The 25,916-nt window shown below is 42.9% G+C and overlaps 4 protein-coding genes across 4 annotated transcripts; 2 read left to right on the top strand and 2 right to left on the bottom strand.

Moving 5' to 3' along the window:
- The first annotated feature begins 956 nt into the window (after window positions 1-956).
- On the top strand, window positions 957-5,636 carry LOC148408019 (uncharacterized). The gene is made up of 6 exons (XM_088402625.1): window positions 957-1,104; window positions 2,047-2,379; window positions 3,225-3,497; window positions 3,564-3,842; window positions 4,692-4,784; window positions 4,862-5,636. Exons 1-6 carry the CDS (start codon window positions 1,044-1,046, stop codon window positions 4,981-4,983), a joined length of 1,161 nt encoding a protein of 386 aa, XP_088258751.1. The 5' UTR covers window positions 957-1,043; the 3' UTR covers window positions 4,984-5,636.
- Window positions 5,637-7,395: 1,759 nt separating this feature from the next.
- On the bottom strand, window positions 7,396-11,791 carry arl8 (ADP-ribosylation factor-like 8). Its single transcript, XM_088402063.1, has 6 exons — window positions 11,400-11,791; window positions 10,604-10,664; window positions 9,541-9,688; window positions 8,939-9,022; window positions 8,717-8,868; window positions 7,396-7,893 (listed from the first exon to the last, which is right to left on the bottom strand). Exons 1-6 carry the CDS (start codon window positions 11,443-11,445, stop codon window positions 7,845-7,847), a joined length of 540 nt encoding a protein of 179 aa, XP_088258189.1. The 5' UTR covers window positions 11,446-11,791; the 3' UTR covers window positions 7,396-7,844.
- A 332-nt stretch (window positions 11,792-12,123) lies between these two features.
- Window positions 12,124-15,601, top strand: eif2s3 (eukaryotic translation initiation factor 2, subunit 3 gamma). Its single transcript, XM_088402062.1, has 13 exons — window positions 12,124-12,359; window positions 12,535-12,603; window positions 13,017-13,080; window positions 13,157-13,284; window positions 13,352-13,473; window positions 13,604-13,698; window positions 13,770-13,928; window positions 14,016-14,150; window positions 14,334-14,428; window positions 14,499-14,643; window positions 14,718-14,887; window positions 14,996-15,168; window positions 15,334-15,601. Exons 2-13 carry the CDS (start codon window positions 12,535-12,537, stop codon window positions 15,395-15,397), a joined length of 1,419 nt encoding a protein of 472 aa, XP_088258188.1. The 5' UTR covers window positions 12,124-12,359; the 3' UTR covers window positions 15,398-15,601.
- Window positions 15,602-15,898: 297 nt separating this feature from the next.
- On the bottom strand, window positions 15,899-25,125 carry LOC148408022 (uncharacterized). Its single transcript, XM_088402061.1, has 16 exons — window positions 24,917-25,125; window positions 23,935-24,041; window positions 23,707-23,831; window positions 23,023-23,177; window positions 22,755-22,925; window positions 22,246-22,675; window positions 21,433-21,555; window positions 20,885-21,205; window positions 20,572-20,814; window positions 19,920-20,018; window positions 19,636-19,829; window positions 18,819-18,993; window positions 18,594-18,750; window positions 17,864-18,017; window positions 17,648-17,759; window positions 15,899-17,581 (listed from the first exon to the last, which is right to left on the bottom strand). The coding sequence occupies exons 1-16, from the start codon at window positions 24,935-24,937 to the stop codon at window positions 17,403-17,405; spliced, it is 2,766 nt and encodes a 921-aa protein (XP_088258187.1). The 5' UTR covers window positions 24,938-25,125; the 3' UTR covers window positions 15,899-17,402.
- Window positions 25,126-25,916: the final 791 nt, after the last annotated feature.

Here is a 25,916-nt window from a genome sequence, read left to right on the forward strand (position 1 = left end):
GCATGATAAAACATCGGCTTTTTATGTCCAAAATTGACTATTTTCAATTTTGAATAGCAGTAAATAAGCCCGACCTGGGCCAAATATTTGTTAATAATTCAGTTAATGATTTATTTTTGTGAGGAGATCGCTACTGTAACCCCAAAACTGGATGTTTTATGTTGAATATTTTTCTGTAACAAATATGTATTTTGAAGATTTCTTTTTGAGAGCATGTCGGACACTTTATATTGATTATTTTTTGGTGGACAAATATTTATCAAGTTCAAGATTATTTTTTGTGAAGAGATCTCTACTGTAATTCCAAAACAGGGCGCTTTATGTTGAATGTTTTTCTGTGGACAAATATTCCTCCATAATTATTTATTTTTGAGAACAGATCTGACACTGTTGATTATTGTTTGTTTGTTCATAATTTAGTTGATTTTTTTTGTGATTTTTTGTGTCTCTACTGTAATCCCAAAACAGGATGTTTTATGTTTTATATTTTTCCGTGAACAAATATTTATTTATAATGATTTCTTTTTGAGAACAGGTCTGACGCTTTATATTGATTTTTGTGGAAAAATATGAATAATTTTTTTTGATAATAAATTTCTTCTATGATCCAAAAGAGGACACTTTAGCTTGATTATTTTTTTTGTGGACCGATACAAATGAAGTTTGAAAGAGTCTAAAGTTTTTTTTTTTTGTTTTTTTTTAAATGAGCCATTGATGACATTTTAAGTCTTTTTTTTTTTTAACCCCAAAAGATATTTCACAAGAAATTCATAAGTAAAAAAAGGTTGAGAGCAACTGATTTAAATTTACAATGATTACCACTTAAAATTTTGTCCGCATGTGTTGAATGAAAATTAAACTTTTCGATCCATATTACTGAAATAAATGCATTTGTTTCAGGATGTTCTATTTTTTAGAAAGCCTGTCATAAAGAGATTTCGTTTGTATTGCGATGCCACGGCAACATAAAGGAAAGTCCAAAGCATAAAGACGCCGCTAAAGAGGTCCGCTGTCACTCTGCTTGGGCAGTGACGCTTTCAGCAATGAAGACCTTTCTGCAGGTTTTAATGGTTGCCCCCTTTCTGTCTTACTCGCACTGCCAAGGTAAGTGAGACCTTCGCTACCCTCTGCCGCCTTTTAGCTTCGCGCTTCCGCGTCCCTCGGCCGATCAAGAACCGCCAAACTCTCGCAAATGTCTTTGAAGTCGTTCAATGCCGGGGACGTACTTTCTCGATTTTTCAAAAGTCCAGACGTGAAAACCCAGATACTTCGGGTATAAATTGATGCTTGGGAGCATTCGCTTTTTCAGTGACGCGGACAAGAATTTTCATCTTTTAAAATAATAACAACAATAATAAATTAATTGTGCGGCCCTCGATAGCGTCCGTAGTTACATAGACGTAGTAGGTAAGATTCTGTTGGCCTTGAAAGATGAGTGAAAATGCGGAATTTACTTGCCCTAGAGGTTTCCTTTTCCGATAAGCATTAAAGACATGAATTTCCAGATAATTATTTAAAAAATACTTAAGTAACTTAAGTCAGAACTCGAAATTAAAAAACAAAGGAAAAGGAAACTACGTCCCTGGCATTGAATGAGTTAACTTCCTCGGCTATTACAAGAGTCTTCTTTGACGACTGTCCATTTTTGATGCGGTTTAGACCGCGGGTGTCAAACTCAAGGCCCGGGGGGCGGGATTGGACCGTGCTAATTTGATTTCAAATTTCCGGCTCGAATACCGAATTTGCCATTGGCTTTGAAAAAAATGGGGGGCGACGTTATTGTTCCCCATCTCTCTTGAACACTTTTTACCGTCCTCTGCTTTGAAAACAAGGTAAACGTGTGACAAACACAAACACAAACACAAACACACAAACACACTTGAAATGGATTTGACCTTCAGTCATACCGACCCTCGAACAGAAACGACTGCGGATAAACTACGTGAGCCACGATAACGCTGACTTTGACACCCCTGGTTTAGACTACAGTCCAAACAATTTTGACAGTGTCCATGTGGCTTTGATTTTTTTATTTTTTTTTTGCAGACCGTGAAATAACCTGTCTAGCAAAAACAAGCTGCATTTTACCGGGGGACGCTGTAGAGAGGTTGAGTAAGGAACTTTGGACTGTTAAGTGGGTGTGGGAGTCGTCCTATGGGATGAGCGGAACGGCCCTCTACTTCGAGAAAGGGGCGGACCAACCGAAGGCCCAGAGCAAGCGCTTCTACAAAAGAACGTCACTGTTTGAGGAAAATCTCTATAGAGGGAACGTTTCTCTGCTGCTTGAGGACGTAGTGCCCAAAGATGAAGGGCGATACACATGCTGGGTTAAAATAATGATGAGAGAAGAGACTTTTTCCGTCAATCTCCAAGTGAAAGGTGAGCCCGCAAACGGTCACGGGAATTGTAATATTTTTGCCTGACCATCCGCCACCACTAGGGGGTGACATTTGACTTCTTTTTTTTTCTGGTCCGTCAATTCATCAGGCGCTGCCCACACGCTATTTTTTTCTGTTTTATTACTTGGACTGAAGTTAACGCCGAGTATGTGGTTCTACAGTTCCACCGCAATTGAAAGACAACACAGTAATAGAAGTGTTAACACAAAAATATAGCCAGCTAAGGGGTTTAACCCTAACTTATAATACCATCATGTTTATTACTCCACATTTGAGAAATGCAGTGGACAAGAGTGCTAATATCAATCATGTCCACCGGATGGCATTATCATGCTTTAAATGACACTCAAATGGTGGATATCCGTTCTCATATCTGTTTGCCCTACAACTATAGAAGACAATTTCATTAACATTTGTCGAAATGTCATCTGTCACACGTGACAAGTAAAACAAAGAATTGCTGATGCTTGAATCGACAAAAAAGGCCTTTAATTAAACATCTATCCACACTCCTATAGTTGCCCTCCAACTATAGGGGTCAATTTCATTAACATTTGCCTAAATGACATCTGTCACGCATGACAAGTAAAACAAAGGATTGCTGAGGTTGAATGGACAAAAAAAGGGTCTTTAATTCGGGAATTATTAAACATATATCTTAAAAAACATCTACCTTGCATTTCCTGGCCAAAATCCAATCAGAAAAGAATGTAACTTTGTTCCGCATCCCCAGAATGCTCTTACCGGCAAGACAACGGAAACCGGGACTGAGAAATTGTTGTTTTGAGCCCACGTTGTGCTGACATGTTACTATCTGGGTGTCAGTTCCGATCCAGGTTGTCTACATGGAGTTTTTTGACCAGACTGCGTTCTGTCGGGTCAACGACGTCTGTCCTGTTCCCACGTTGGAGTGGTATACAGACCACTACAAAAACGACAACGTCTTTAAAAACAAAACAACGGTGACGGAGACCTCGACGGGTTTCCATCACATGGAGAGCAGCTTGCAGCCAAAGGCGGCCGAAAGCATCGACGTGATATTCATTTGTGAAATCTACAACAAATGGGACAGGAAAAGGGCTGAGCTCAGGGTAGAAGGTACAAACGACCTCGCGCAGACTGCACTTCAACTTTTCTAGAACCTGATCCAAACCTCCTGTGCAGAAACCCTCAATGTAACAGTCGGCAGCGACTTGAGGGTGGCGTGCGGCTCCAAGACTTCTAGCGAAACCACTGAGGTAACCTGGATGTTCCGCCGCCTGGAGAACGTCAAAGCGAGCCGTCCGGAGCCCCGGGTGACGCATTTGGGGAGGGAAAAGAACGCATCTTGGCGCTACTTGAAGCTCCCCAACCTGCAGGCCGAGCACCAGGGCACGTACGTCTGCGGGGCCCGAACGCCCTCTGCCATCTACTTCACGCAGACGGACGTCATTGTCAAGCAAGGTAAAGAGAATTTTCGTCCGTCATTGTAACAGTACGGCCTGCGAGATAAGTTTCGATATAAATAAGACTTCGTTATTCCAATTTCGATATCCTGAAAAACGTCTTTTTGCGGAGTGTTTTTGTGGAGTCCAGATATTCGATTCCGGGGATGCGTTCAAGTGTGTAGTAACCGATTGCTTAAAGTCCTAATGTCTTTGATTGTTTTAAGTACTGAAGCAGGGGTGTCGAAATCATTTTTATCGTGGGTCACGTTGTATTTAGGATTTATAGTTCGGGAACGACTGCGAATCAAATTTTAAGTGTGGTCGTCGATCACTTAGCTAGTTTTGAAATCAGAGGCTGGTAAAAACAGTTCAAAAGAGAGATTGGGAAGAAAAAAAATGCCCCCCCCCCCCCCCGAAATTTTAAAAGTTGAAGACATATGACCTTTGGGCCTTCAGCAGTTTGACACTTGTGTCCTAAAGTATGGGCAATTAATTACTAAAGAAATTAATCACTTTCAGTAATATGTAGCACAATAATTTTACCGTACAAGTACTAATTGTACCTATTTACCGACTAAAGTATCTAAATTATTCACTTGAATGTATGAAGTGATTGCTGACTTAAGTACTTCATTCATTTAGTAGCAGCCATTTTTACACACTCCTTTAGTCGCAGAAGGGAGACAACAAACATTTTTCTCGCGAGGAGAGCGGCCAATTACACTTTCTGTCTGTCCCGCTTTCATTCATTGTGGTTGTGAGATAACATACGCAATTATTCTAACAGAAGTTTGGGGACCGCTGCTTTGAACGGAATATCAGTGAGGTCAAGGGCAATACCAACACTGTCTTGTTTCCTCTTCAGACAAAATTCAGCCATCTGTATTTATCACAAGCGCCTTATGCATTTTTCTGCTGGCCGTGATCATTGGCATCAGTGGATTCTTTATACATAAAGGTGAGCGAGCCTAAGACGACCGAAAGAGGTACTGCGGGAAAAGGCGTCCTCGCTGAGCGCTGATATTTCGTCCACAGTGAGGACCTTGAAGATGAACCAACAGCTACTAGAAATCTCCATACCACTGGAAAACGTTGACAGACCGCAAGAAGACGACGAGGACTTCAAGATCCAAGCCATTGAAACAAATACAAAATAATAAATAATAATAGAGGCAGTAAAACTTTTCGTAACGCGAGGCAGAGGAATGCTAGGGGGCGGGACGCGATAAGAATTAATAATTAAACCAAAGGTTTCCCTTTATAGAGAATTTATTACAGTATAGTCAAACGTTTATTATATAAACTGCTCCTTTATTCGCATATCAATATGGCTTTTGATAAAAACAGATATACACAACAAAGAAAAATAACTGTTCTAAAAATTATCTTTAGTGTGGTGATTTTTTTTTTATGGCAGTTTGGGAAATCTTACCGAGCGAACGGTCATTGAACACATCGCCGGACAACTGCTACTAAACGTGAGTACAACCCTCGCTTTTTTTTTTTTGCAAAAGTATGCTGATGAAAAATCTAGAATGTACATTTTTGAAGGAAAAGCTACAGCTTTACAGTATTTGAAAATGTAAAGGCGGTGATGATACATAGTATCGGAGTCTTTTATTGGTCAAAAGAAAGGCCAGAAGGCGTAGTTGTACAAGTTTTAAAATGCTGATTTTTTTGTTTAGTTTGAGAAGCTAAAAAGCCTTGTTGATTCTCATCAATTTCATGTAAAAATGTCAACATTTGATCTTTTTCTTTATCATACGAAAATGTGTGCTGAAGCAAGACCATTAAAAAAAACTTGTTTGTGTGTTTTGATGTCCAATATGAATCACAAGTTTAGTACATTAAAGTACCTGAAATATAAATGTAAATCCCTATTGACCAACTGAACCGTTTGGGAAAAAAAAACAATATTATAAATCAGAGAAAAAGGAATAAAACACTTCTTAATCACACTGATCCTTAATTTGATTTAGAAAAAAATTGCCAGCGACTGAAAGTTAGAAGACTTACAGACTTTGACATTTAAAGCGCCACAGCACCCCCTGGTGCCATGGTTGTGCATTAAATGAAAAGCTAAGTCTACTGAATGCATGTACTCTCTTTTACTTTTCTGAGGTTTGCTGCAACTTATTTTACACTCCATCCAAATATCGAAAACAATAAATCACGAGCAATAACGTCATTAGTTTCTAATGCTCTCCCACGTCAGCTCGGTGTTTCTTGTTTCTTAAATTGTAATGACTTCAAAGTACGAAATATACAAACAAGCAATATGAACATATTATTACGGAGACAATGAATCCAAAACAATAATAAAGAAAATAAATAAACAAGATTAATCCGCGTTGGGATCGCCATAAAAATAAATGCCATAAAAACCTATGCTAATTAGCTAATGCATGCAAACCCCAGGTAAAAGCATCAACATTTTGTATACATATTCAAAATCGGTAACAAAATAGTATAGTAAGTACTACATATATAATAAACATGTACAGGAAGGGGAAAATGAAATTGTATTCAACTTTGGAGTAGGGCAACACAATCGAATTTCCATCACAACAGTGGCTGCCACAATTAATTACGCTGATTCTCGGCGGTAAAAGCCAGCTGCACTTCACTCCAGTACACAAGTCATATCAAGCACGGTCATCCTACCACTAGGAGGCAATGTTTCCCACATGTTTGCATGACAAAAGCCTTATTTTTTTAAGTATCAAGCCTTGTTTACATAATGCCTGTTTAAAAATATGTTAAAATACTAAAAACAAATTTAATTAAAATATTAATAATATAGAGCAAAATATTGGCCTCACCGTTCTTTCTGTCGTCTTCGGCGCTCGCTTCATCGTCCTCGGCATCGTTAAGCGGATCCTCCAAGACAACATCTCCGTGGCCAGGCAGCTCCATGTGCGCGAGGAATCTTTTCCCATTACTCGTTCCATTTCTCATCGAATATAAGTCTAAACCGTCTTTGATTTTCTTGACTGGGCCCAAAAGCTGTAGCGCAGGTCACTTGTGTTGCGGTTATCCGTGTAGCAGTCGCACGTGTGAGAAACTGAAATTATTTAGCTATTAGCATTTAGCCTTTCCACTGTATAAGCACAGCGCGCTTTTATTTCGCGCATGCTCAGAACAACACTTCCGGTGCACGTAGCACGCACGCTCACCTATTGAACATGGCACTGTCAGTCTAAATTTACTATAGCAGAAATTATGTGATTTTGTTAATAAAAATTTCAGGCAAAATACCACATTCATTGCTCCAAATTAATTGGAAGGAAACCATGTTTTAATGTGTTTTTTAAGGAGGTCAAATAACGCATTCTTCGAATGATATTCAGGCAGTAAAAATGCTAAAAAAAAAACATTGGAGATTAGTAAAAAGTTAAAGGTATATCTATATATATTTTGTACCCCTCACATAGTTGTGTTTATTAATTGTATTTGTTTTCTTTCTGGTTTCTATTTATTGGATTTATTGTCACTCTTATTCTGAGATGTTCTACTAATGTTTGCTTTTCCATCATTTGTAACATAATGCCACAAAGCAAAAACGCACATGCCTCCAACCGTTTTAATCACGTCATAAATGTAACAATTTCCTCCGCCAGGACACCATGACGCACTTTTGACTCGCGTGGCTCAAATACTGTAGCGCCATCTTACTTTGAGGGTAACAATTTGTGCAGAAAAACAGCGTCTTCCTCCAGTCAAAGTCAAACAACCACAGATATTAAATAATGTCATTTAAAATACTGTCAGTCAAAAATAGTAAGCTCTCCGATAAAACCTAGCACCAACGTTCGACCGACTCGATGTCTTGTCGGTCGGACGAAGAAAAACTTGATCCGCGTACAGCGTCTTTTGAAAAGTTCGCATGGCTCAGATCCGTGATGCTCGCGGGGGACAAAGCGGCCCGGAAACGCGGCTCGGAAACGCGGCTCGTCTTCCGCTCAGCCGTGCTGCCATCCAAATAAGTCAATGAAAGAATCTGGGGGAGGGGGCGGGGCTATCTGAGTCCGGCCCGTGACGTCATCCATTCCAGGCCTTGACACAACCTGGAAAAATCAGATTGGAGGTAATCTATGTCATAGAGGAAATAATGAACGCTTAAAAAAATAATTTGGACATAGAAAGTCATATTAACAACAATATGAGGAAAAAATAAGATTATAAAATTGTTTCACAAGGTTTCATTTTCCGATTACTAATCAAGTTGAAATTGCACAGAATCAGTGAATTAAAATGACATTAATTGGAATAACGCAAACTTTTTTTCTAGAATTAATGTGATGGAATATACAATATTATATATTATAATTTTTTTTTAAATTCATATTTATGGGTTTACGTAATCTTCCTGAACAACTACAATTTTTAACATTTTTTGGACACCTAAATAATAAAAAAAGCATTAAAAAAATCATCTAAGCTTAAATCTTTTTTTTAATTAAAATTAGTTTTTAAACTGTATTTTTGGGTCATTGTCATTTTGATTACGGGACATTATGTATGATTTTTTTAAATTAAAATGAGTTTTTGATGTTTTGGGGTCAAATTTATGGTCCTGAAACATCTTTTCTTAATCCAAATTGTTTTTTTCCCTCCACACCTGAGAACACGTTGGACAAGGACAACAAAAAAAGCCTTCATAATCAAGTCAATGTAAGTAAGCCTGTAGCGATATCAGTGGTATCAAACATACGGCTTGCGGGCCAGCTGCGGCCCACAAACGGGTTTAATCAGGCCCGCCCGATGATTTTGTAATGTAAAGTAAAAAACTGAATTTTAGGTAAAGAACTGTTTTTTTCTTCAATTAGAGAAGATTCCAACGATGACAAAATATTCAATTTCTAAATATATATATATTTTTTGGCGCACCCTTCCCCGGTGAGAGCGCAGCAGGACTGGATGTGCCACGGGTGATCTTTGATGGCGCTCAGCGTCAAGTACTTGGAGATCTCGGCGGCCGACATGCAGTCCTTCATGTCCTGCTTGTTGGCGAAGATCAGCACGGCCGCTTTGCGCAGGTCCTGCCACGCCAGCGCCGACAACGGTCACGCTCCGCCCCCGCCCATTTGACCCCGCCCACCCGCGGCTGACCTCGTGAGCCAACATCCTGTAGAGTTCCTCTTTGCTGATGACCAGGCGCTCTCGGTCCGTGCTGTCCACCACCAGGATGACGAACTGCGCAAACAACGGGATGAATGATGGGATGGCGGGAGACGCGTTGCCATGGCAACCGCGGGGCACCCCAGTCATTCAGTTACATGGACTGCATTATTAAAATGAATTAAAAACACATTTTTGTCATTTTCAATTGCATTTTGTGACATCAAATTTGCTTCTTGGTATATTCCAACAATTCTGATACGTATAAAAATAGTTTTTCTTTTCAATTAACTTAACACCCATTTAAATGAAGCAAAAATTGCCATGTAAATCCATCACACATACAGTGACTAATATATTTTTTTTTTACTATATTCCATCTCAATTTGACAACATGAAACCTAAATAATTGTAGTCAAGAGTACTAAAGTTTTGTATCTCAGCTACTGCAGCTGCCGTTTTGTTTCCCGGGGAGGCTTCTTTGTCAATGCTTAACCTTTGACCCAGAGCCACCCCCCCCCCCTCCCACAGACAGCTGCCGTGTAGTGTCAACAAACACACCATCTGCCCCTCATTGCCACATCTGTGCGTACCTCCGTGTTGGAGTAGTACGTGTTCCAGGAGGACCTGAGCGTCTCCTGTCCGCCGATGTCCCACATGAGGAAGTGCGTGTTCTTCACCACGATCTCCTCCACGTTGCTGCCGATTGTGGGTGACGTGTGGACCACCTCGTTCATCAGACTGGCAAAAGAACAGTTCATTAGTTGGGCACCCAGCCCTTTTCTTACTTACCGAGCTAGCATTGCTATTTCTCCTACCTCGATCGCACTTATCTAGCTACCTAGCTAGCTACTGAAGAACCTGCCTAGCTTCCTGGCTAGTTGGCTACCTAGCAAACACCTGAGCATTCAAGCTAGATCCTGAGCAACCACGCTGGCTACTTAGCAACTAAGATAGCTGCTGCGGAACCAATATAGCACCTGAGCAAACAAGCTAGCTCCTGAGCAACCAATAGAGATACTGAGCAACCACGCTAGCTACTGAGCAACCAAAATAGCCACCGAGCAACCAAAACAGCCACCTCGCTGTCTAACTAGCAACTGAGGAACCTAGCTTCCCGGCTAGTTGGCTACCTAGCTAATTCATGAGCAAGAAAGCTAGCTCTTGAGCAACCACGCTGGCTACTGAGTGACTAAGATAGCTACCGAGGAACCAATATCGCGCTTGAGCAAACAAGCTAACTTCTGAGCAACCAATATAGCGACTGAGCAACCACGCTAGCTACTGAGCAACCAAAATAGCAACCCAGCTATCTAACTAACTATTGAGCAACCAATATAGCGACTGAGCAACCACGCTAGCTACTGAGCATCCAAAATAGCAATCCAGCTATCTAACTAGCGACTGAGCAACCTATCACCCTGCAGGTTGGCTACCTAGCTAGTTCCTGACCCAGTCACTGAGCAACCTAGCAGCCAATGCAGCGCCTGAGCAGCCGATCGAGGTCTTGAGCAACCAATCCAGATGCCGAGCAACCAAAGCAGCTCCCGAGCAACCGATCCAGCTCCTGAGCATGCAAGCCACCTAGCTGCCTAGCTATTTATCTTTCTACAGAAACTAGCTAGCTAGGAACCTAAAAAATGTAAAGTGGCTTACAACTGGTAGAGGATGGTGGTCTTGCCAGCATTGTCGAGGCCAACGATGATCACCTTGTGTTCTGCAACAAATACATTTTTCTGAACAAAAATATGGAGATTTCGCTCATCCTCACATTTCTGTGGTAGCCATAATCGTTCAGTCCATTGTGCTCTTCCAGGAAGGAAATGTTGATTAGCGGTTTCCAAGTGAGACAAGTGTTGCTCTATGACTTCCTACGACTTTGTATATTGGCCACAAGTATGTGCACGGGGTGTGAAAAGTCTACATGCACATGATCGTTCAAATGCCGGGTTTTAGTGATAAAAGAAGTTACATGGTTTCTCATTTTTTATCATTACATTAGGATGAATTGAGATAGATTTTTTTCTATTGGCCAAATTTGTACTTTTGTCAAAATGTTATTCTCCAAATCTCTAAATAGATTTGAAGATATTTTACTAGAAAAATACTTAAAACATGTTTCTAAATCGCCATTACATCATTATCTCAAAAAAAGTATATGATAAAACTAATTACAAATCCTCCTAGGTCTCGCAGTGACGTCAGAGCCGATGCTTCCCAAACACGGCTAAACAATCGATCGTGCACTAAACATGGTAAAGCAAAATAAAATTAAAAAAAATTACATCTCTTTAAATACTATGCAAATTAACAACTTTTAAAGCAGCTCTGATTACGAAATTGCGTTTTGTTTATAGTAAACACCCTCTCACAAAGTCAACAAAAGTCGTCCAAAACAAGCTTCTCAGAGCACTTTTTTTTTCTAACTTAAAAATATTTCATCTTTTGTTACCTTGGTTACAGAAGAAGCTCCACAGTTTAGCGAGTATGAGGCCCATTGTTCGGAGCAACAAAAATACCAATGTCCGTCTGTCCGTCCGCTCTTTGTTCGGAACATCCGTCGGTCGGTACCCAGCTGCAAGTCCACGCACGGCGGCTAAGCTAAGCTACAAGCTCGCGGCGACTTTGCCTGCAACGCCGACTCCATGCGTCAAAAAACGTGCTCCAAAAACACCTTGGGCTTTTGAGGGAGCCCCGAGACAGCCGCGGCGAGTTGCGGTATGCAGGATCTATTTTCCGATTGAGCGTTGGTCGGACAACCCTTGGCGTCTACTCGAACTGGGCCGGCACCAGAGCAGAGAAGCCACATATTGAACGACTTACCAGTGACGTCATCACGCCACAACGCCTATCCGAGCGTTAAAAATTAACCTTACAAAATACCGCAAAACTCAACAAGACAATGATTTGTTTTATTTATGATTACATATGCACTATAATATAAAATGAGTTCGGGAAAAATAACTATAGATTTGAACTACGTTCCCGCGTACGTCATCAGGCAGCGACGGGTCCACGCTTTCCCAGCCCCGCTTAAAAACATCTCGTAATTACGTCATTATTACAATGTCGCTCAACCGATTCAATTTTAGCAAATACCTGTATATGTTTTGAAGTTGTTTTTGTTGTTGTTGTTGTTTTGTTTTTGTTTTTTTGTCGCGTGCCACGTGACTTCTTGCCCGTGACGAAGGCGGAAGTCCAAGCATCTTACTGCGAGAAACGGCCAATACTCTTCTTTATTCACAGGAGACAGACAAATCGTTTGGCGATAAGTTCAACGATTCGTTTGAAACACATGTACAAAGATTTGGCTGGCCCTTAGTGGTGACACAATTTTTTTATTTTAAGTTTTCGACTGTACCTTCAAGTTGCATCAGCCTCAGTGAAAGGACCCCGTTGAGTTTTTGTCAAGGTAAATTTTAAACAATTTGAACATTAATTATCTGTTAATTCTAATCATTATTTTTGAAATTGAAAATAGTATGAAGTAGAATAAACAACTGATTATTTCGTAAGGAAGTAAAAATCGTAATGAGTAATTCAGGCATTGTCCACTGCTACCTTTATCAATTCCTTTTCCATTCAAGATGGCGGGCGATGAGTCCGGTACAACGCTGGGGCAGCCTCATTTGGCCAAACAAGACCTCAGTACTCTGGTAAGTGCTCCTCCTACACTGCTGACACTTTAGTGATTTTGTAGACTAAACTTTAGCCCCCTTTTATCGATGATCAGCCACAGTAAAATTCCTTTTTGTTGCCCGCTAAGATACTGCTGCGCCCCTGCCTTCTCCCGGCAACACGACGGCTTGCTAATAGCAGTTAGCTACTGGCTCCCTGACAATCCAGATTTTTCTTGGTTGAATACTGTATTCTATCCCCTTTAGCGAGAATCCTTTAAATTTGTTATCCTAACGTTCATGCAAAATAGTATCTGTGTTGTGGCAAAATTATTTTTACTGTAGCAACACATACAATGTAATTTACTGTTATATATCATTTATCCTCTGTGTAGAACAAGTAATACTAGTGATGCACTGATAAGCTGAATTAGCACTTTATCTATTTGTAGGATGTATCCAAGCTGACGACTCTTTCCCCTGAGATCATCAGCAGACAGGCCACCATCAACATCGGTACGGCCGTTTAAAGAATGGCGTCGAAATGCGCCGTTCAACGTCACCTACCAAGTTGTGTGGTTTTGATTCCTAGGCACCATCGGCCACGTGGCGCACGGAAAGTCTACGGTGGTGAAGGCTATCTCGGGTGTTCACACTGTCCGATTCAAAAATGAGCTGGAGAGGAACATCACCATCAAGCTCGGCTATGCTAACGCTAAGGTACGCGCGACGTTAAAGACGCCGGTCCTTAACGCCGATGCTGACCGTTGCCGTGTTGTCTCGTTAGGTCTACATGCTGGACGACCCCAGCTGTCCTCGGCCTGAGTGCTATCGCTCGTGTGGGAGCAGCACCCCCGATGAGTTCCCCACAGATATCCCCGGCACCAAAGGCGACTTTAAACTCGTCAGGTGAGTCGGTCTTGGCTCTTCACGATTTTTGTCCAAAGAGTGGAACAATGCTGATGTCATCAGTGAGTATGCATCTGAAATTAGTTTGGTTAAGAAAGGACACAGTTGCTGATTTTGAAGTCTCTTGTAGACACGTCTCCTTTGTGGACTGTCCCGGTCACGACATTTTGATGGCGACCATGCTGAACGGCGCCGCCGTCATGGATGCCGCCCTCCTCCTCATCGGTGAATCGTCTCATCCGCACCGGCCTGGACACCGGCCGCGTGAAAAGCTAGTCACATTTGTGTCCTTCCAGCCGGCAACGAGTCGTGTCCGCAGCCGCAGACGTCGGAGCATCTGGCCGCCATCGAGATCATGAAACTGAAGCACATCCTCATCCTTCAGAATAAAATCGACCTGGTGAAGGAGAGCCAGGCCAAAGAGCAGTACGAGCAGATCTTGACCTTCGTGCAGGGTGCGATCCCACACAAATCCGGAAACAAAAATATGCTTCCATCAAGAACAGCGTCCACATTGACCACGCGTCTCCTCTGATTGACAGGCACGGTAGCCGAGGGAGCGCCGATCATTCCAATCTCCGCTCAGCTCAAGTACAACATCGAGGTAGTGTGCGAGTACATCGTCAAAAAGATTCCCGTCCCTGTGCGAGATTTCACCTCGGAGCCCAGACTCATTGGTGAGAAACGTGGGGAAATTTCCTGATTGGCCACTTATATTAATAACATGGCTGTGAATGGGTTTACAACTACGCATTCTTGTAACGATGTTACCAGTATTAGTGCCGTACTGAGACTCTAAAAGAGGAGCTGTGTTTTGTAAGCACTATTTTTTTTTCTTATTGATTGTCCTCCTCACCTAGTCATCCGATCATTTGACGTCAACAAACCCGGCTGCGAAGTCGACGACCTGAAAGGCGGCGTGGCAGGAGGGAGCATCCTCAAGGGCGTCCTCAAGGTGAGACACTCCTAAGGACAAGGAAAAAATGTGTCCTGATGTGAGGGGTAATAATCTGTGGCGTCTGCAGGTGGGCCAGGAAATCGAGGTGCGGCCAGGCATCGTGTCCAAAGACCACGAAGGGAAGTTGATGTGCAAACCCATCTTCTCCAAGATCGTCTCGCTGTTCGCCGAACACAACGACCTCCAGTATGCCGCGCCCGGAGGCCTCATCGGTACTTCCGTTCAGTATTCACCGTTTGGCCATTTCAACTTCTGGCACTTATGACCTCCAATGACCTCGGTACAGGCGTGGGCACCAAGATTGACCCGACGCTGTGCCGAGCCGACCGCATGGTGGGTCAGGTGCTGGGCGCCGTCGGGGAGCTGCCGGAGATCTTCACCGAGCTGGAGATCTCTTACTTCCTGCTCAGGAGACTGCTTGGCGTGCGCACGGAAGGTGACAAAAAGGCCGCCAAGGTGAGCGGCGATGCTAAGTGTTAGCACGCCAACGGTGTTCTGTTTTATTAGCATTAAGCTAATCAAGTCAAATTTGTTTATACAGTCCTTGATCTAACACCTTCACAGGTCCAGAAGCTGTCAAAGAACGAAGTGCTGATGGTGAACATCGGCTCGCTTTCGACTGGCGGCCGCGTCAGCGCCGTCAAAGCCGATCTGGCCAAGATCGTCCTCACCAACCCCGTCTGCACCGAAGTCGGAGAGAAGATCGCCCTGAGTCGACGTGTGGAGAAACATTGGCGGTGAGGAATTTCGCCCAGCAAATTTTTCTATGGCAGCTTGTACTAGTCAATCAACTTTATGTTAAACGTAAAGGAAAACTGCACGTTACGCGCCGCAAGTACTTAGTTTGTCCATGTTTTATCCTCATACGTCTATCTGATTGGCTGTTCCCTTTTTCACAACAGTTTGATTGGCTGGGGTCAGATCAGGAGGGGCGTGACCATCACACCCACTGTGGACGATGACTAAGGCAGGCCGTTACCCTAGCAACGCTTCCATCAGGCACCGCAAACGTCACACTGGTCTGTTTTCTTTCGCTCCTATTCCTCGTTTTTCCTGCCAAGAGGACAAACTGGAATAGCGCCACAATTTAGGACTTTGGTGAACATCCTCCGCTGGCTGCGCTTCAGTGCAGCTCACAATCACTCTTATCTAATAAATGTTTGGAACTAATTTTGTTGCGTCTCATTTAAGAAGGCCAACAGCACCAATATCAGTGATATCAGCGATGATACAGCTAGTTTTGTATTGGTCCAATATTTTGGTGTGATTTTGCATTTGGTTGCTTGATGTATAATATCAATAAATCTTGGACTTTACTGTTTTATTGTAGTGTTTTCACAACATTCAACAAACATGCTGTGCCATTTTTCTTACATCATTAAATAATAGATTAGAGTGTAAAAGCAAGGATTCCACCTAATTTTACATTGTGAAGAAGTCCGCCTGAATAAAGAAATACACGGGGACTGGCTTGAGGGGTTTTTAATTCAACAAAGGATGAAAAAAAAAAAGCAGCTGTCAAGGTAAAAGTGATTAAGATACAAAGTGATGCTAGATTGTCCTTTTAATAAAGCCAAAACCATGGAATTAGGACTAAAACAAAGTGATGCTAGATTGTCCTTTTAATAAAGCCAAAACCATGGAATTAGGACTAACACAAAATGTCCTTGAGTTTTGGTAATACACATAAAATGACCATTATTAACACTTAGGTTAAATTAAAATTTCCAATGGAACATTGGCATTCATGCTGTGCCTGTGTGGTTTTTGCTTCCTTATGGTAATGAAGCAGTAAAGCGATTAGTTGAAATACAGCGGGTCATGGGTTTACGGCGGACCCCAAAAATGTGGTTTCCAATTGGAATTGTTTTCATACTATTACTTACATCTCTGTATTGGTGTGTTCAATATTGCCTGGGTCAAATAGACCCACGATGAATGTATTTGTTGCTCCCGAGTCGTGGGTCAGTTTGACCCAAGCCATGTTTAAAACACCGGCCACTGTTGAATTTGACCTGTAATGAAAATCACAATAAAATTCAAATCTCAGGAACAGCAGTAATAGGTGTGGGTCCATTTGACCCAGGTTATTTCATCTATGTTTTCTAAGTCTACACTAAGACACAAATTTAATGGCTACTTCTTTCATCTTCTTCATTCATCACAAGATTCGGATCAAAATGACTCTCAAAGATATTTGCTGCTCCTAATAAATTGACACAATCTTAGTGGGTCACTTTGACCCGAGTCATGTTTAAAACACCCGTCGCTGTTGAAACTGACCTGTAATGAAAATCTACAATAATGTAGAGTATTACAAAATACATTTGGATCTCAGGAGCAGCAGTAAAGAGTGTGGGTCAATTTGACCCAGGGCACGTGATCCGCATTTGAATGTCTACATTAACCCTTTGATGGGCTCAGTGTCCCCTTTTGGTTGATAGGCTAAACAGGCAAAACAGCTGAAAGCTTCTTTATCAGCCTTTGCTTAAATTCCAGCGTACCCCTAAATTTCTCTAAAATCCTGAAAATTCTTGCCTGTTTAGGACTTAAAAATAGAAAGAAAAATAGAAATAGATGTGTGCCTAATAAAGGCCATTTTTGCCTGTTTAGACTATGCTACGAAAGCGGCCGCTGTGCTCTGTAAAGGGTTAAGATTCTAGTATTAATTGCAGCTGCTCTTATCTAGTTTTTTTTTTAAATGGGTCTATTTGACTAACTGATGTGTTAAAACATGCTTCGGGTCAATTTGACCCGAGGCATGTTTAAAACATTAGCTATGGTCAAATAGGAAAAGAAGTGTCGTAAACCAGCGAACCGTTATCGATCGCGAACGTCTCGTTCGTCACTGGGCTCGCGTTTTAGCAATTTCAGACATTCCTGACAGATCATTGAAGCGACAGTGCAAACGTGGAGGCGGAGTCACTGGGGGGGGGGGGGGGGGGGGGGGGGGGGGGGGTTCGGCTCAGCGCTACGAGACAGCCTCCCAGTCGTCGTCGGAGACGTCGTCGAGAGGCACGGCGCGCGTGTTGCTTGCGCGGATGCTGCCGATGTGCGCGGAGGCCAGCAGGCCTGCGATGCCAGTCAGGCTCACGCCGGTGCCGTCTAGGTTCACCTGAGTCAGATGCATGCGCGCCAGGAACTTGACCCCTACGGAGAGCGGTGAAACGCATGAGATGACGGTTTATGGCGTGAAAGGAGAGCGGGTGGTCTTACCTTTATCTGTGATTCTGGTGCGGCTGAGGTTCAACTTGAGCAGCTGAGGGCAATGGATGAGACCTCGCCTCACAACGTTGTCGCCCACTTGAGTGCTGGCTAAGCCCAAAACCTGCAAAAAAAAAAAAGTTACATCATTCAATCCGTTAAGACGTATTTATCCGTCTTTACAGAATCCAGACATTTAAAATTCATATAGGGGAAGGAAAAAAGCACCTGGAGGTGCGGCAAGTAGGTGATGAGCGCCGCCACCCCTCGGCTGCTGACCGCAGTTCGGTCCAAGCATAGTTCCTGTAATTCCAGCAGGGGGCGCAAGTAGGGTAGCCCGGTGTCAGTCACTTGAGTGTTACTCAGTGAAAGCTTCTTTATCCTACAGAAATACAGTAGACATCTCTTTACAAAACTTGGTATAACTATCAAACACTATAGAAAAAAGGAAATGAAACCTAGTGAGACAAAATATGGACACAAAGGAACACTATATACAACTTGATACTGGTTGGAAGAATTGGACAAGATGTGGCAGAGGCGGACACAATGAGATCAAATATTGAGACAAAAAGGGGACATTGTAGGATGCTATGAGAAATAAAGGAGGACACTGTAAGAATTAAATAGAATGCAATAAGACAATTGGCCATGAAAAGAAAGAACAGGAAAATTTACTGAAGAACGTGGGAGAGAATTGGACATGATTTGGGACAAAATACCACCTGCTAGGGGATGAGAAAAATGGGGACACTATGGAACAAATTTAAACATACTAGGGCGTAGTAAGACATTAAGAGGCATAAGACAAAACATAAAAGAACAGATGCCTATAGAGGCACAACTGAACAACACAGAGGGGATGAGATTGTACAATGAAAAATTATAAGAACAATAAGGGACACAATGGGACAGAATGAGACACAATTATGTGACAAAATCAGGTCTGCGTATGTACCTGGTCAAAGTACAGAGGTGCTGAACTCCCTGGTCCGTGACTTGTGTATAATCCGTAAGGTCAAGTTCTACCAGCAGCCGCAGACGGGACAGAAAGGCAAGCCCGCCGTCCGTGACCGAGTGACGTCCCGGGAGCGTCAGGTGAGTCAAAGCCAGTCCTGCGGAGAGGACGGATCGCATTCAGCGACCGGACGCGCAATTTTTCGGGTCAGAAGCTGACGCTAACCCGATACGATCTGCAGGGTGCGGTCGCCGTCGGTCACGCGCAGCCCCGCCAGGCTGAGGGACGAAAGTGACGGATGGGCGCTCAGCAGCGCCAGCGAGGACTCCGTCACGCCGGTGCTGTCCAGGTTGAGCGTCTGCAAGCCTGGCAACTCGGACAGCGCGGATACGTCAGACACCTGAACACACCATGACGTCACAATGCTTAGTTAATTGACCTAAAGAGGTGGCCACACAGATTTTTTTTTGTATTTTTGGTTGTAGGCTAGTACAATAAAAATTTTTTCCCACCAAATCAAATAATGAAGGCAACTTATAACTTTATGAAAACAGAGTACCGGTAATTGGATAATTAAGTATTGATATGTCTGTTAACATACTTATTTTTACTTAGTGAGACATCATGCTAGTTTCATTAGCCTGTTTTTATTGTTGGCTATTGCGTGTTAGCATTGAGCTGTATCACTTTCATGTTAAAAATGAGACCAACAGCAACACAAGTTTCGTTAACATTTTGCACTGCATGTTGCCATGATGCTAGCGGACTTGGTGGTTTGGCTATGTACACAAAATGGAAATATCATTGTTTTTGTTTGTTTAGTTTTAATACGAGTGGTGATAAACAGCTCATGCCTTTTTTTCCCACTATGTTCAAAAACGACGACAAATAGTTGCTAACATGTTTGCTAACACCACTTTTGCTCAAACGCTCCCTCCAAAAGCTAGCAAAAATAAACTTGGGGTCTCTCAAGAGTCCAGGTATCATTTCATTGTTTGGAAAAAAAAGTCAGCGCCATCTTGTGGTGGTTGTGATGCACTACCTTGGTCTGCTTGATGCTGAGCATCCGCAGCTGCGGCGCACATGCGGGCAACGCAGCCAGCGTGGCCTCGCCAACCGCCGTCTGATTGAGACTGAGCTGCGAGAGGCATGATGGCGCCGAGCGCAGGTACATCGTCACCCCCGCGTCCGTCACTTTGGTCTGGTCCAGCGACAGGAAGCACAGGCATTTGAGACCTGCAAACAAAGGCAGATTATCCACACGGTCCAAAAAGCCTTATGTAACAAATTAATCTCGTTGGAGTGGATGTGGAAGGCGTTCGCAACCTGTGATGTATTGTAGACAAGAGTCGGTCAGTTTGCTACAGGAGGCCAAGTTGAGGTACTGCAATTTAACCAGACTGGACAAAATTGACAGGCCAGAATCTGGATGAAAAAATATATAGACAGTTGATTATGGCTTGTAATGGGGCTGCATAGTAGCGTAGCATAGCAAAGTATTTTGTTATGGTGATCAATCTCTTTGCTTGATTGAGGAAAAATTATGTATACACAAGACAATAAAACACAATTACACCTAATCAAACATTTTCATATAATCAACATTTTTTTTTTTTTTTTTACTATCTAGGAACACACTTTTGTATTATGAAAAAAAGTGATGTCAAAACCACAATAGTGACTTTAGAAAAAAAACTGTAAGCCTGGTTTGCTCAAAAGTGATCAGTAGGAACAGCAACTGTATCTGAGTCATTTACATTGATTCAACTGCCTTTGAATAGTAACCTGAAGGCTCTCATCAAATAACTTATTTCAATGAGGGCCGTTAGCATCCTGTGCAACTTACAGGACCATAGCTATTGAAATTTTGGTATTTGGTTATCCTAAGTAAAATTCTGTCAATTATTCTGGTATTTCTTCTTTGTTATTATTCAATTGATTTAAATGACATCCGTTTCAACTGGTTAGACGCTTGTACCTGTGATTAGCGGCGAGTTGACCAGGCTGAGGTGCTTGAGCGCGGTGAAGGCGCGAAGCTGGCGTAGGAGCTCATTGGTGGAGTACGGGTAGCAGTTGAGGACAAACTTCTGAAGTGGGCAGCCGAAGAACAGCTCCAGGTTGCGCGGACGCAGCAGACGCTCCTGGGCCATGTGGCTCAGCAGGAGCTCCACCAGCTCGGGCGTCAGACCCGCAAGGCTGCTGCTGTATTGCATGCTGGGAGCTGGAGCCCACGAACACAGTACTTTAGACATTGATCTTCTTTTTTACCGTAATCGTGCCAAAGTGCTTACCCATCATGAGTTGAACAGTGGCACGCGTGGCCAAGGCACAGAGCGAGGAGACGCTGGGGGTTTTGAAGGACCTCTTGGGGGGAAGCGGCTGCCCCTGCGCCGCCTGCTCGGGATCATTGTGTTGTGCCGCCCGTTCCAGCCGCTCCACGGCTGCCTGCCCGGCGGCTCCGGGCGCCGCTCGCCCCTCTGCGTCGTCGAGCTCGGGCGACGGCTCATCCTCTGGCGCCTCCCTGAGTCGATTGCCCCGCTCGGGCCAGCGGTGCCTGGACTCGAAGCCGCCGCGGTTCCTGTTCTCCAGGAAGAACGGAAGGCGGGGCATGCCTGGCAAAACACACACGCAATCCATAAAGTCGGGCAATGATTGACAGCCGATCAATCAATTTCATGATTAATCCACCTCAAATTAAAATCATGCGCTCCTGAACTACCCCTGAGCCAGAATGATGCATTGTGCCTTTGTTATTACATTACAACTCACCTGACTGGCTAGGTTGGATATTTCCTAATCATTTATTCATACCACACTCAAGTTGTGTGACACTAAGTACCGTTTAGCAAATGTGGAGCTTCTTCCTCCTCCTCCTCTTCCTCCTCCTCTTCTTCCCTTTCTCTTTCTTGTGGTATTTCAGCAGCTGCCTCAGGATTAACAGTAACCAACTTTTGGCCTCGCCCTGTGGAATAATGTGTTCATGTTACAGCAAGGATGCATCATTGGGCAATTACTGTTTGTATACATGCATATTATCTATACGTATAAAAGGGGAAGTCGAACCCAATAACCATTTTACAATATGTTTTATGAGCCCTGACTCCTCTTCTGATCAATTCTGATCAATATTAAATTTGTGGAATATGAATAAAGCCGAAAACTTCACGTGCTTTTAATCATTCCCGCATGAGGGCGGCAATTTTGTTGCTGGCTATTGACTGGAGACGATTACCCTAATTCCACATATATAAAACCCCTAATATGAAGTACGTCCTATAAACGGTAACTTATTTATTTTTTTAATTTCCAACACGTTTTGAGGAAGATTGATCTGTCATCCACATAAGCAGGGATTTGACACACAGATGTGCATTTTTATATCAGCCATATTCTTACAATAATTACTGTAATGGTACGAGCTTGAGGGCGGCTGTCAGATGGCTGTTAGCAGCAAGTGCCTGTTGCAGCTAACAGCAGCTTGTGTTAGCTGAGGATGGTACGGCATTATTGTCAATAAAAGAAGCGAGCAGACAGAACCGATGTCTGAGTCCCATCCTTGTTCACACACAGGAATATTACTAAAATGGAGAGGATGCTAAAATGAACTCGAGCTGCGTCGCGAGGAAAAGGATAGACGGCTATTACTACTTGCCCCAAAAGTGGGATGGTCCATGCAGAGGAGCGCCTCCAGATATTCCCGCAAGACTGGCAGCTTCTTCCCACATGTGATTGGGTAGCAGAGGGGGTACGGCAAGGTCTGACCCACCCGCCCTCTCCTGAACCTGAGGAACGGGAAGCACCTGCCGGTTGAGTCCAACTGGGGGCGGCTCGGCGGGGCCGGCCGGGTCCTGAGGGGTTTCCGGGGGGGTGGTCTGAATGCAAAGGGCGGCGTTGGGTGTGAGGCCGAGGGAACGCAGCGAGCAGGCCAGCTCGGCCTCCCCAAAGCGTTTCCGTGGGAACCCCTGGAGGAGAGAGAATGTGGGGAGGGAGGGGTGACGTCCAGTGATGTGCTCCACAACACTGCGCAGTGGCGCATCAGCCGGAAAGCGTTCACGTATGGACTCACCGGACGGCAGCCGGATCTGCAGCGAGGCCACAGACGAGACAACTTAAAACTAAGCGTCCCGCATCGATACGACTGCGGTGCCTTTACAACCTCACCATGAGAATACAGTTGTTATCCACATTAGTCTGAACCTTCCCTCCCAGAGTGTGCCCTTGATCGCCATTGGACGGAGATGCCGCCTCCGCCGCGGCGCCAGATTGCCCGCTCTTCTTTTCCTGTAAGCTTCTACGATCATCTGCGATGCGCTTGAGCACCATCTCTCGCTCCTGGAATGCCAACAAAACAAGCACTAAATTATGATTGGAGGTCAAGGTGAAAGTAATCCTATAATCCAGTTACTTGAGATGATGAAGCGGTCGGTACCTGCTTCTTTTGCTGGCGCTCCGCCCTGGCCTCTTGAGCCACACGTTGCCTCTGTTGCTCTTCAAAGTCACTTTTGTCCTGTTTGATGCGTGACTCCACCGGGGGCAGCTCTCGGGACGAATTCTGCGTTGTTGGTCCCAGGACTAAGGAACTGCCTGTGACAACAAGAAAATTAATATTTGGGGGAAAAAAAAAAAAAAAAAGTAAATAAGTATCTTGGATTGAAAGTCTGGTCATAGACTGGTCTGGCCTCTTTAAAGACCCAAAGCGTGTCCCGATACAATTTTATTACACTTTCAATACAATAGATAGGATATCAAGTGATATAGCAAGTGATACTATGTAAACAAAGAGCATTAGTTAGTAAAAGCAGGTATGAGAACATTTATTTCAAATATTTGGGCTCCGTAAATTCAACCTCTAACATGAGAATGTAGTAACTTTTGGATTGAAAAGACTATATGAGTGCTAATGCTCAGAAATGTAGATTAATATAATCCGATAGACAGCTACTTTTTTTTTTTTTACTGGAATTGAATCAATATCTGATATCAATATCGGACTGGGACACGCCTAACATCACTGTGAAAGAAAATGGATGGCTAGCTTTGCGCTTAATGAAACAATTTCTAAATTGGAGAAATCCTTTTTTTTTTCTTTCGCGTATATTTATAAACATCATACTTGGACAGTCAGCAGATGAGCTGGTCGAAGCTTTAGGAGGGTTGAAAGCCGCAAAGGCAGTTTCTGCTGGCCCCGTCGGCTGTTTGACCAAACTGTGTCGTGGATGCTGACGACCCTGTAAGAGCCTGGTAAAAAAATACATAAACAAACCAGCGTCGGATTAAAAATGATTGGGCCATTTTCAAATCTGAGAGGGACACAGTTCAGGAGATGCGTAGATGTCCTCACCACTCAGCCGCGTCCATCACGGAAAAATGGCCGGCCTGCACAGCCGCCTGGATCTGCTCCTGTGTAAAGCCCATTTCACCAAGTGTACGGAATAGCTCCCCAATTGTCTGTAAGACAAAATGAAATAGTGTTGAGATTTAGACCGTTTTTCATTACGGACAGCAGGAGGCGCTGCATTTATCATTGTCCATAGCTATAACAGACATGGCAGCCTCCGGAGGAGTGCTACCCTCCCATGTAATATAATTTTTTGATGACTAGACCTACGATTACGTTTAAAATTTACTGTTGGTCGTTAAGAACATTTATTTGCAAGTTTTAAAATGTATAATCATTTATTCATTTTTAATGAAGAACGGTCGAAATCTTACACATTGTCCCTTTAAACCAGGACAGAGCACTTCTATATGCAAGCCCGCAATACCTTGCAAATACGCTATTATTCCTTGCGGAATTAAAATTTCAGTTATTGCTGTTCGGTAAAAGTTAGCTAAGGATTGTTTCAAGCTTTGAAACTTCGTTGATCAAAGAAGGTGCAGTTGCCTTTATGCTACTGAGGCTTACTGATTGGATGTCCATGACTAAAGTGCAATGCGCACCTTAAATAAATGTGGGAATAAAATGGCATCAAAATGTACAAAAATTGTTAAATAATATTGCCAGGACAGCAGCTTAGAAACGCTAAGCCTTTGACCTAGAATCGCCCCTGATGCAACGTCGACCATACCAACTTACAGCCTGTTTTAATCTTTATCTGTTGATTTTTATTTCAATCAGTTCAAAGCATCTTGTTTACACAATAGCTTCTCTTTACAACGATACAATTCATGATAAAATAACAGCACCAGTCGAGCTAAATGTGAAAATTTGTGACACCTGCCTGTCAAATCCACTAGCATAACAACTAGCTTAGCCGCCGAGGCTAACTAGCGAGTGTCGCGACATGACTTTTACAACACTCGAGGAGTTGTTAAAAGCTTACCGGGGAGCCCGAAGAACTCATGTCCACCTTTGAACCCCGCAAGCGTGCAACTAAAACGCGGAAATCGAATAAAAGAGGAACTTTGTTGGACTCCCCGCATAGGCTGCGAAGCTATTAAATCGCAGTCGGCTATGCTAGCAGGCACGAGACGATCGTCCTGCCCTCTTTGATTGACAGCAGGACAACAACAAGCCAACCAGAAGAGTCTGCTCGACGTGAATGAACTTTGTCTCTTGTCAGCAATAATGGCTATCAGTGACTTTGATGGCAAAATCGGCTTTATGACGTAAAGATTCACTCGTTTTGATCGAGTCACTGAGCAGAAAGAACACATGTAAACAAGCAAGATTTGTTTTTGCTGCAAAACGTCGCAATCAAACCGTGGCGGCTAATTATAAACTTTAATTTCCTATGGATAAGCTGCCGTTGATTATTCGCAATAGAAAAGAATAACAAAAATAATTATTTTTAGAATTTAATAAAACGGGGGTGCTCAAACTTTCTGGAGTTAGGGATCCCATTTTGGAAATCAAATTTTCCAAGGACCCCATTGCAAATACGAAAACACAGCAAAACAAACAAACAAAAAACATTCAAGCCAAACATAGTGGTCTTTTTATTCACCAACATATTCAATTTAACAAATATATTTGTTACTTTTCAGCCACACTGAAATTTACAACATAAAAATTGCAAATTACACGCCTCAAAATGGGTCATCTTTCCCCAAACTGGTTGCTGCCAAATATTTAGTGCCTAAATAATCAAGTTATTTGATGACGAAGTGGATTACGTGGGTCTATTTGACAAATAACAAAATAATGACATTTCTTTAAAATATATCAAACTGATTGAATTGATTGCTTTAGTGAAGAATCACGAATTGTTCAGAATTAAATATAAAATAAAATGACGTTAACACAAATATATTCTTTTTAATTATTAACCCAAATTATTTGCAGTTACAACTAGTGGTACTTGGGCACACTCTAGTGGTGCA

This window comes from Hippichthys cyanospilos, chromosome 19 (genome assembly GCF_059441005.1).
Source record: "Hippichthys cyanospilos isolate Australia breed blue-spotted pipefish chromosome 19, RoL_Hcya_1.0, whole genome shotgun sequence".
NCBI classification, from domain to species: domain Eukaryota; kingdom Metazoa; phylum Chordata; class Actinopteri; order Syngnathiformes; family Syngnathidae; genus Hippichthys; species Hippichthys cyanospilos.

What these genes read in the sequence shown, in the direction of transcription:
- LOC148408019 (XM_088402625.1), top strand. Translation starts at nt 1,044, where the DNA reads ATGAAGACCTTTCTGCAGGTTTTAATGGTTGCCCCCTTTCTGTCTTAC. An exon ending in CGTCAATCTCCAAGTGAAAG is followed by an intron (nt 2,380 to 3,224) that starts GTGAGCCCGCAA and finishes TCTGGGTGTCAG; the next exon opens with TTCCGATCCAGGTTGTCTAC. An exon ending in GGCTGAGCTCAGGGTAGAAG is followed by an intron (nt 3,498 to 3,563) that starts GTACAAACGACC and finishes CCTCCTGTGCAG; the next exon opens with AAACCCTCAATGTAACAGTC.
- arl8 (XM_088402063.1), bottom strand. Translation starts at nt 11,445, where the DNA reads ATGGGCCTCATACTCGCTAAACTGTGGAGCTTCTTCTGTAACCAAG. An exon ending in ACAGGATGTTGGCTCACGAG is followed by an intron (nt 8,869 to 8,938) that starts GTCAGCCGCGGG and finishes CTGGCGTGGCAG; the next exon opens with GACCTGCGCAAAGCGGCCGT. An exon ending in TGCGCTCTCACCGGGGAAGG is followed by an intron (nt 7,894 to 8,716) that starts GTGCGCCAAAAA and finishes TGATTTTTCCAG; the next exon opens with GTTGTGTCAAGGCCTGGAAT.
- eif2s3 (XM_088402062.1), top strand. Translation starts at nt 12,535, where the DNA reads ATGGCGGGCGATGAGTCCGGTACAACGCTGGGGCAGCCTCATTTGGCC. An exon ending in AACAAGACCTCAGTACTCTG is followed by an intron (nt 12,604 to 13,016) that starts GTAAGTGCTCCT and finishes ATCTATTTGTAG; the next exon opens with GATGTATCCAAGCTGACGAC. An exon ending in ACAGGCCACCATCAACATCG is followed by an intron (nt 13,081 to 13,156) that starts GTACGGCCGTTT and finishes TTTGATTCCTAG; the next exon opens with GCACCATCGGCCACGTGGCG.
- LOC148408022 (XM_088402061.1), bottom strand. Translation starts at nt 24,937, where the DNA reads ATGAGTTCTTCGGGCTCCCCG. An exon ending in TGAGTTCTTCGGGCTCCCCG is followed by an intron (nt 24,042 to 24,916) that starts GTAAGCTTTTAA and finishes TTTGTCTTACAG; the next exon opens with ACAATTGGGGAGCTATTCCG. An exon ending in TGGACCATCCCACTTTTGGG is followed by an intron (nt 21,556 to 22,245) that starts GCAAGTAGTAAT and finishes ATTATTCCACAG; the next exon opens with GGCGAGGCCAAAAGTTGGTT.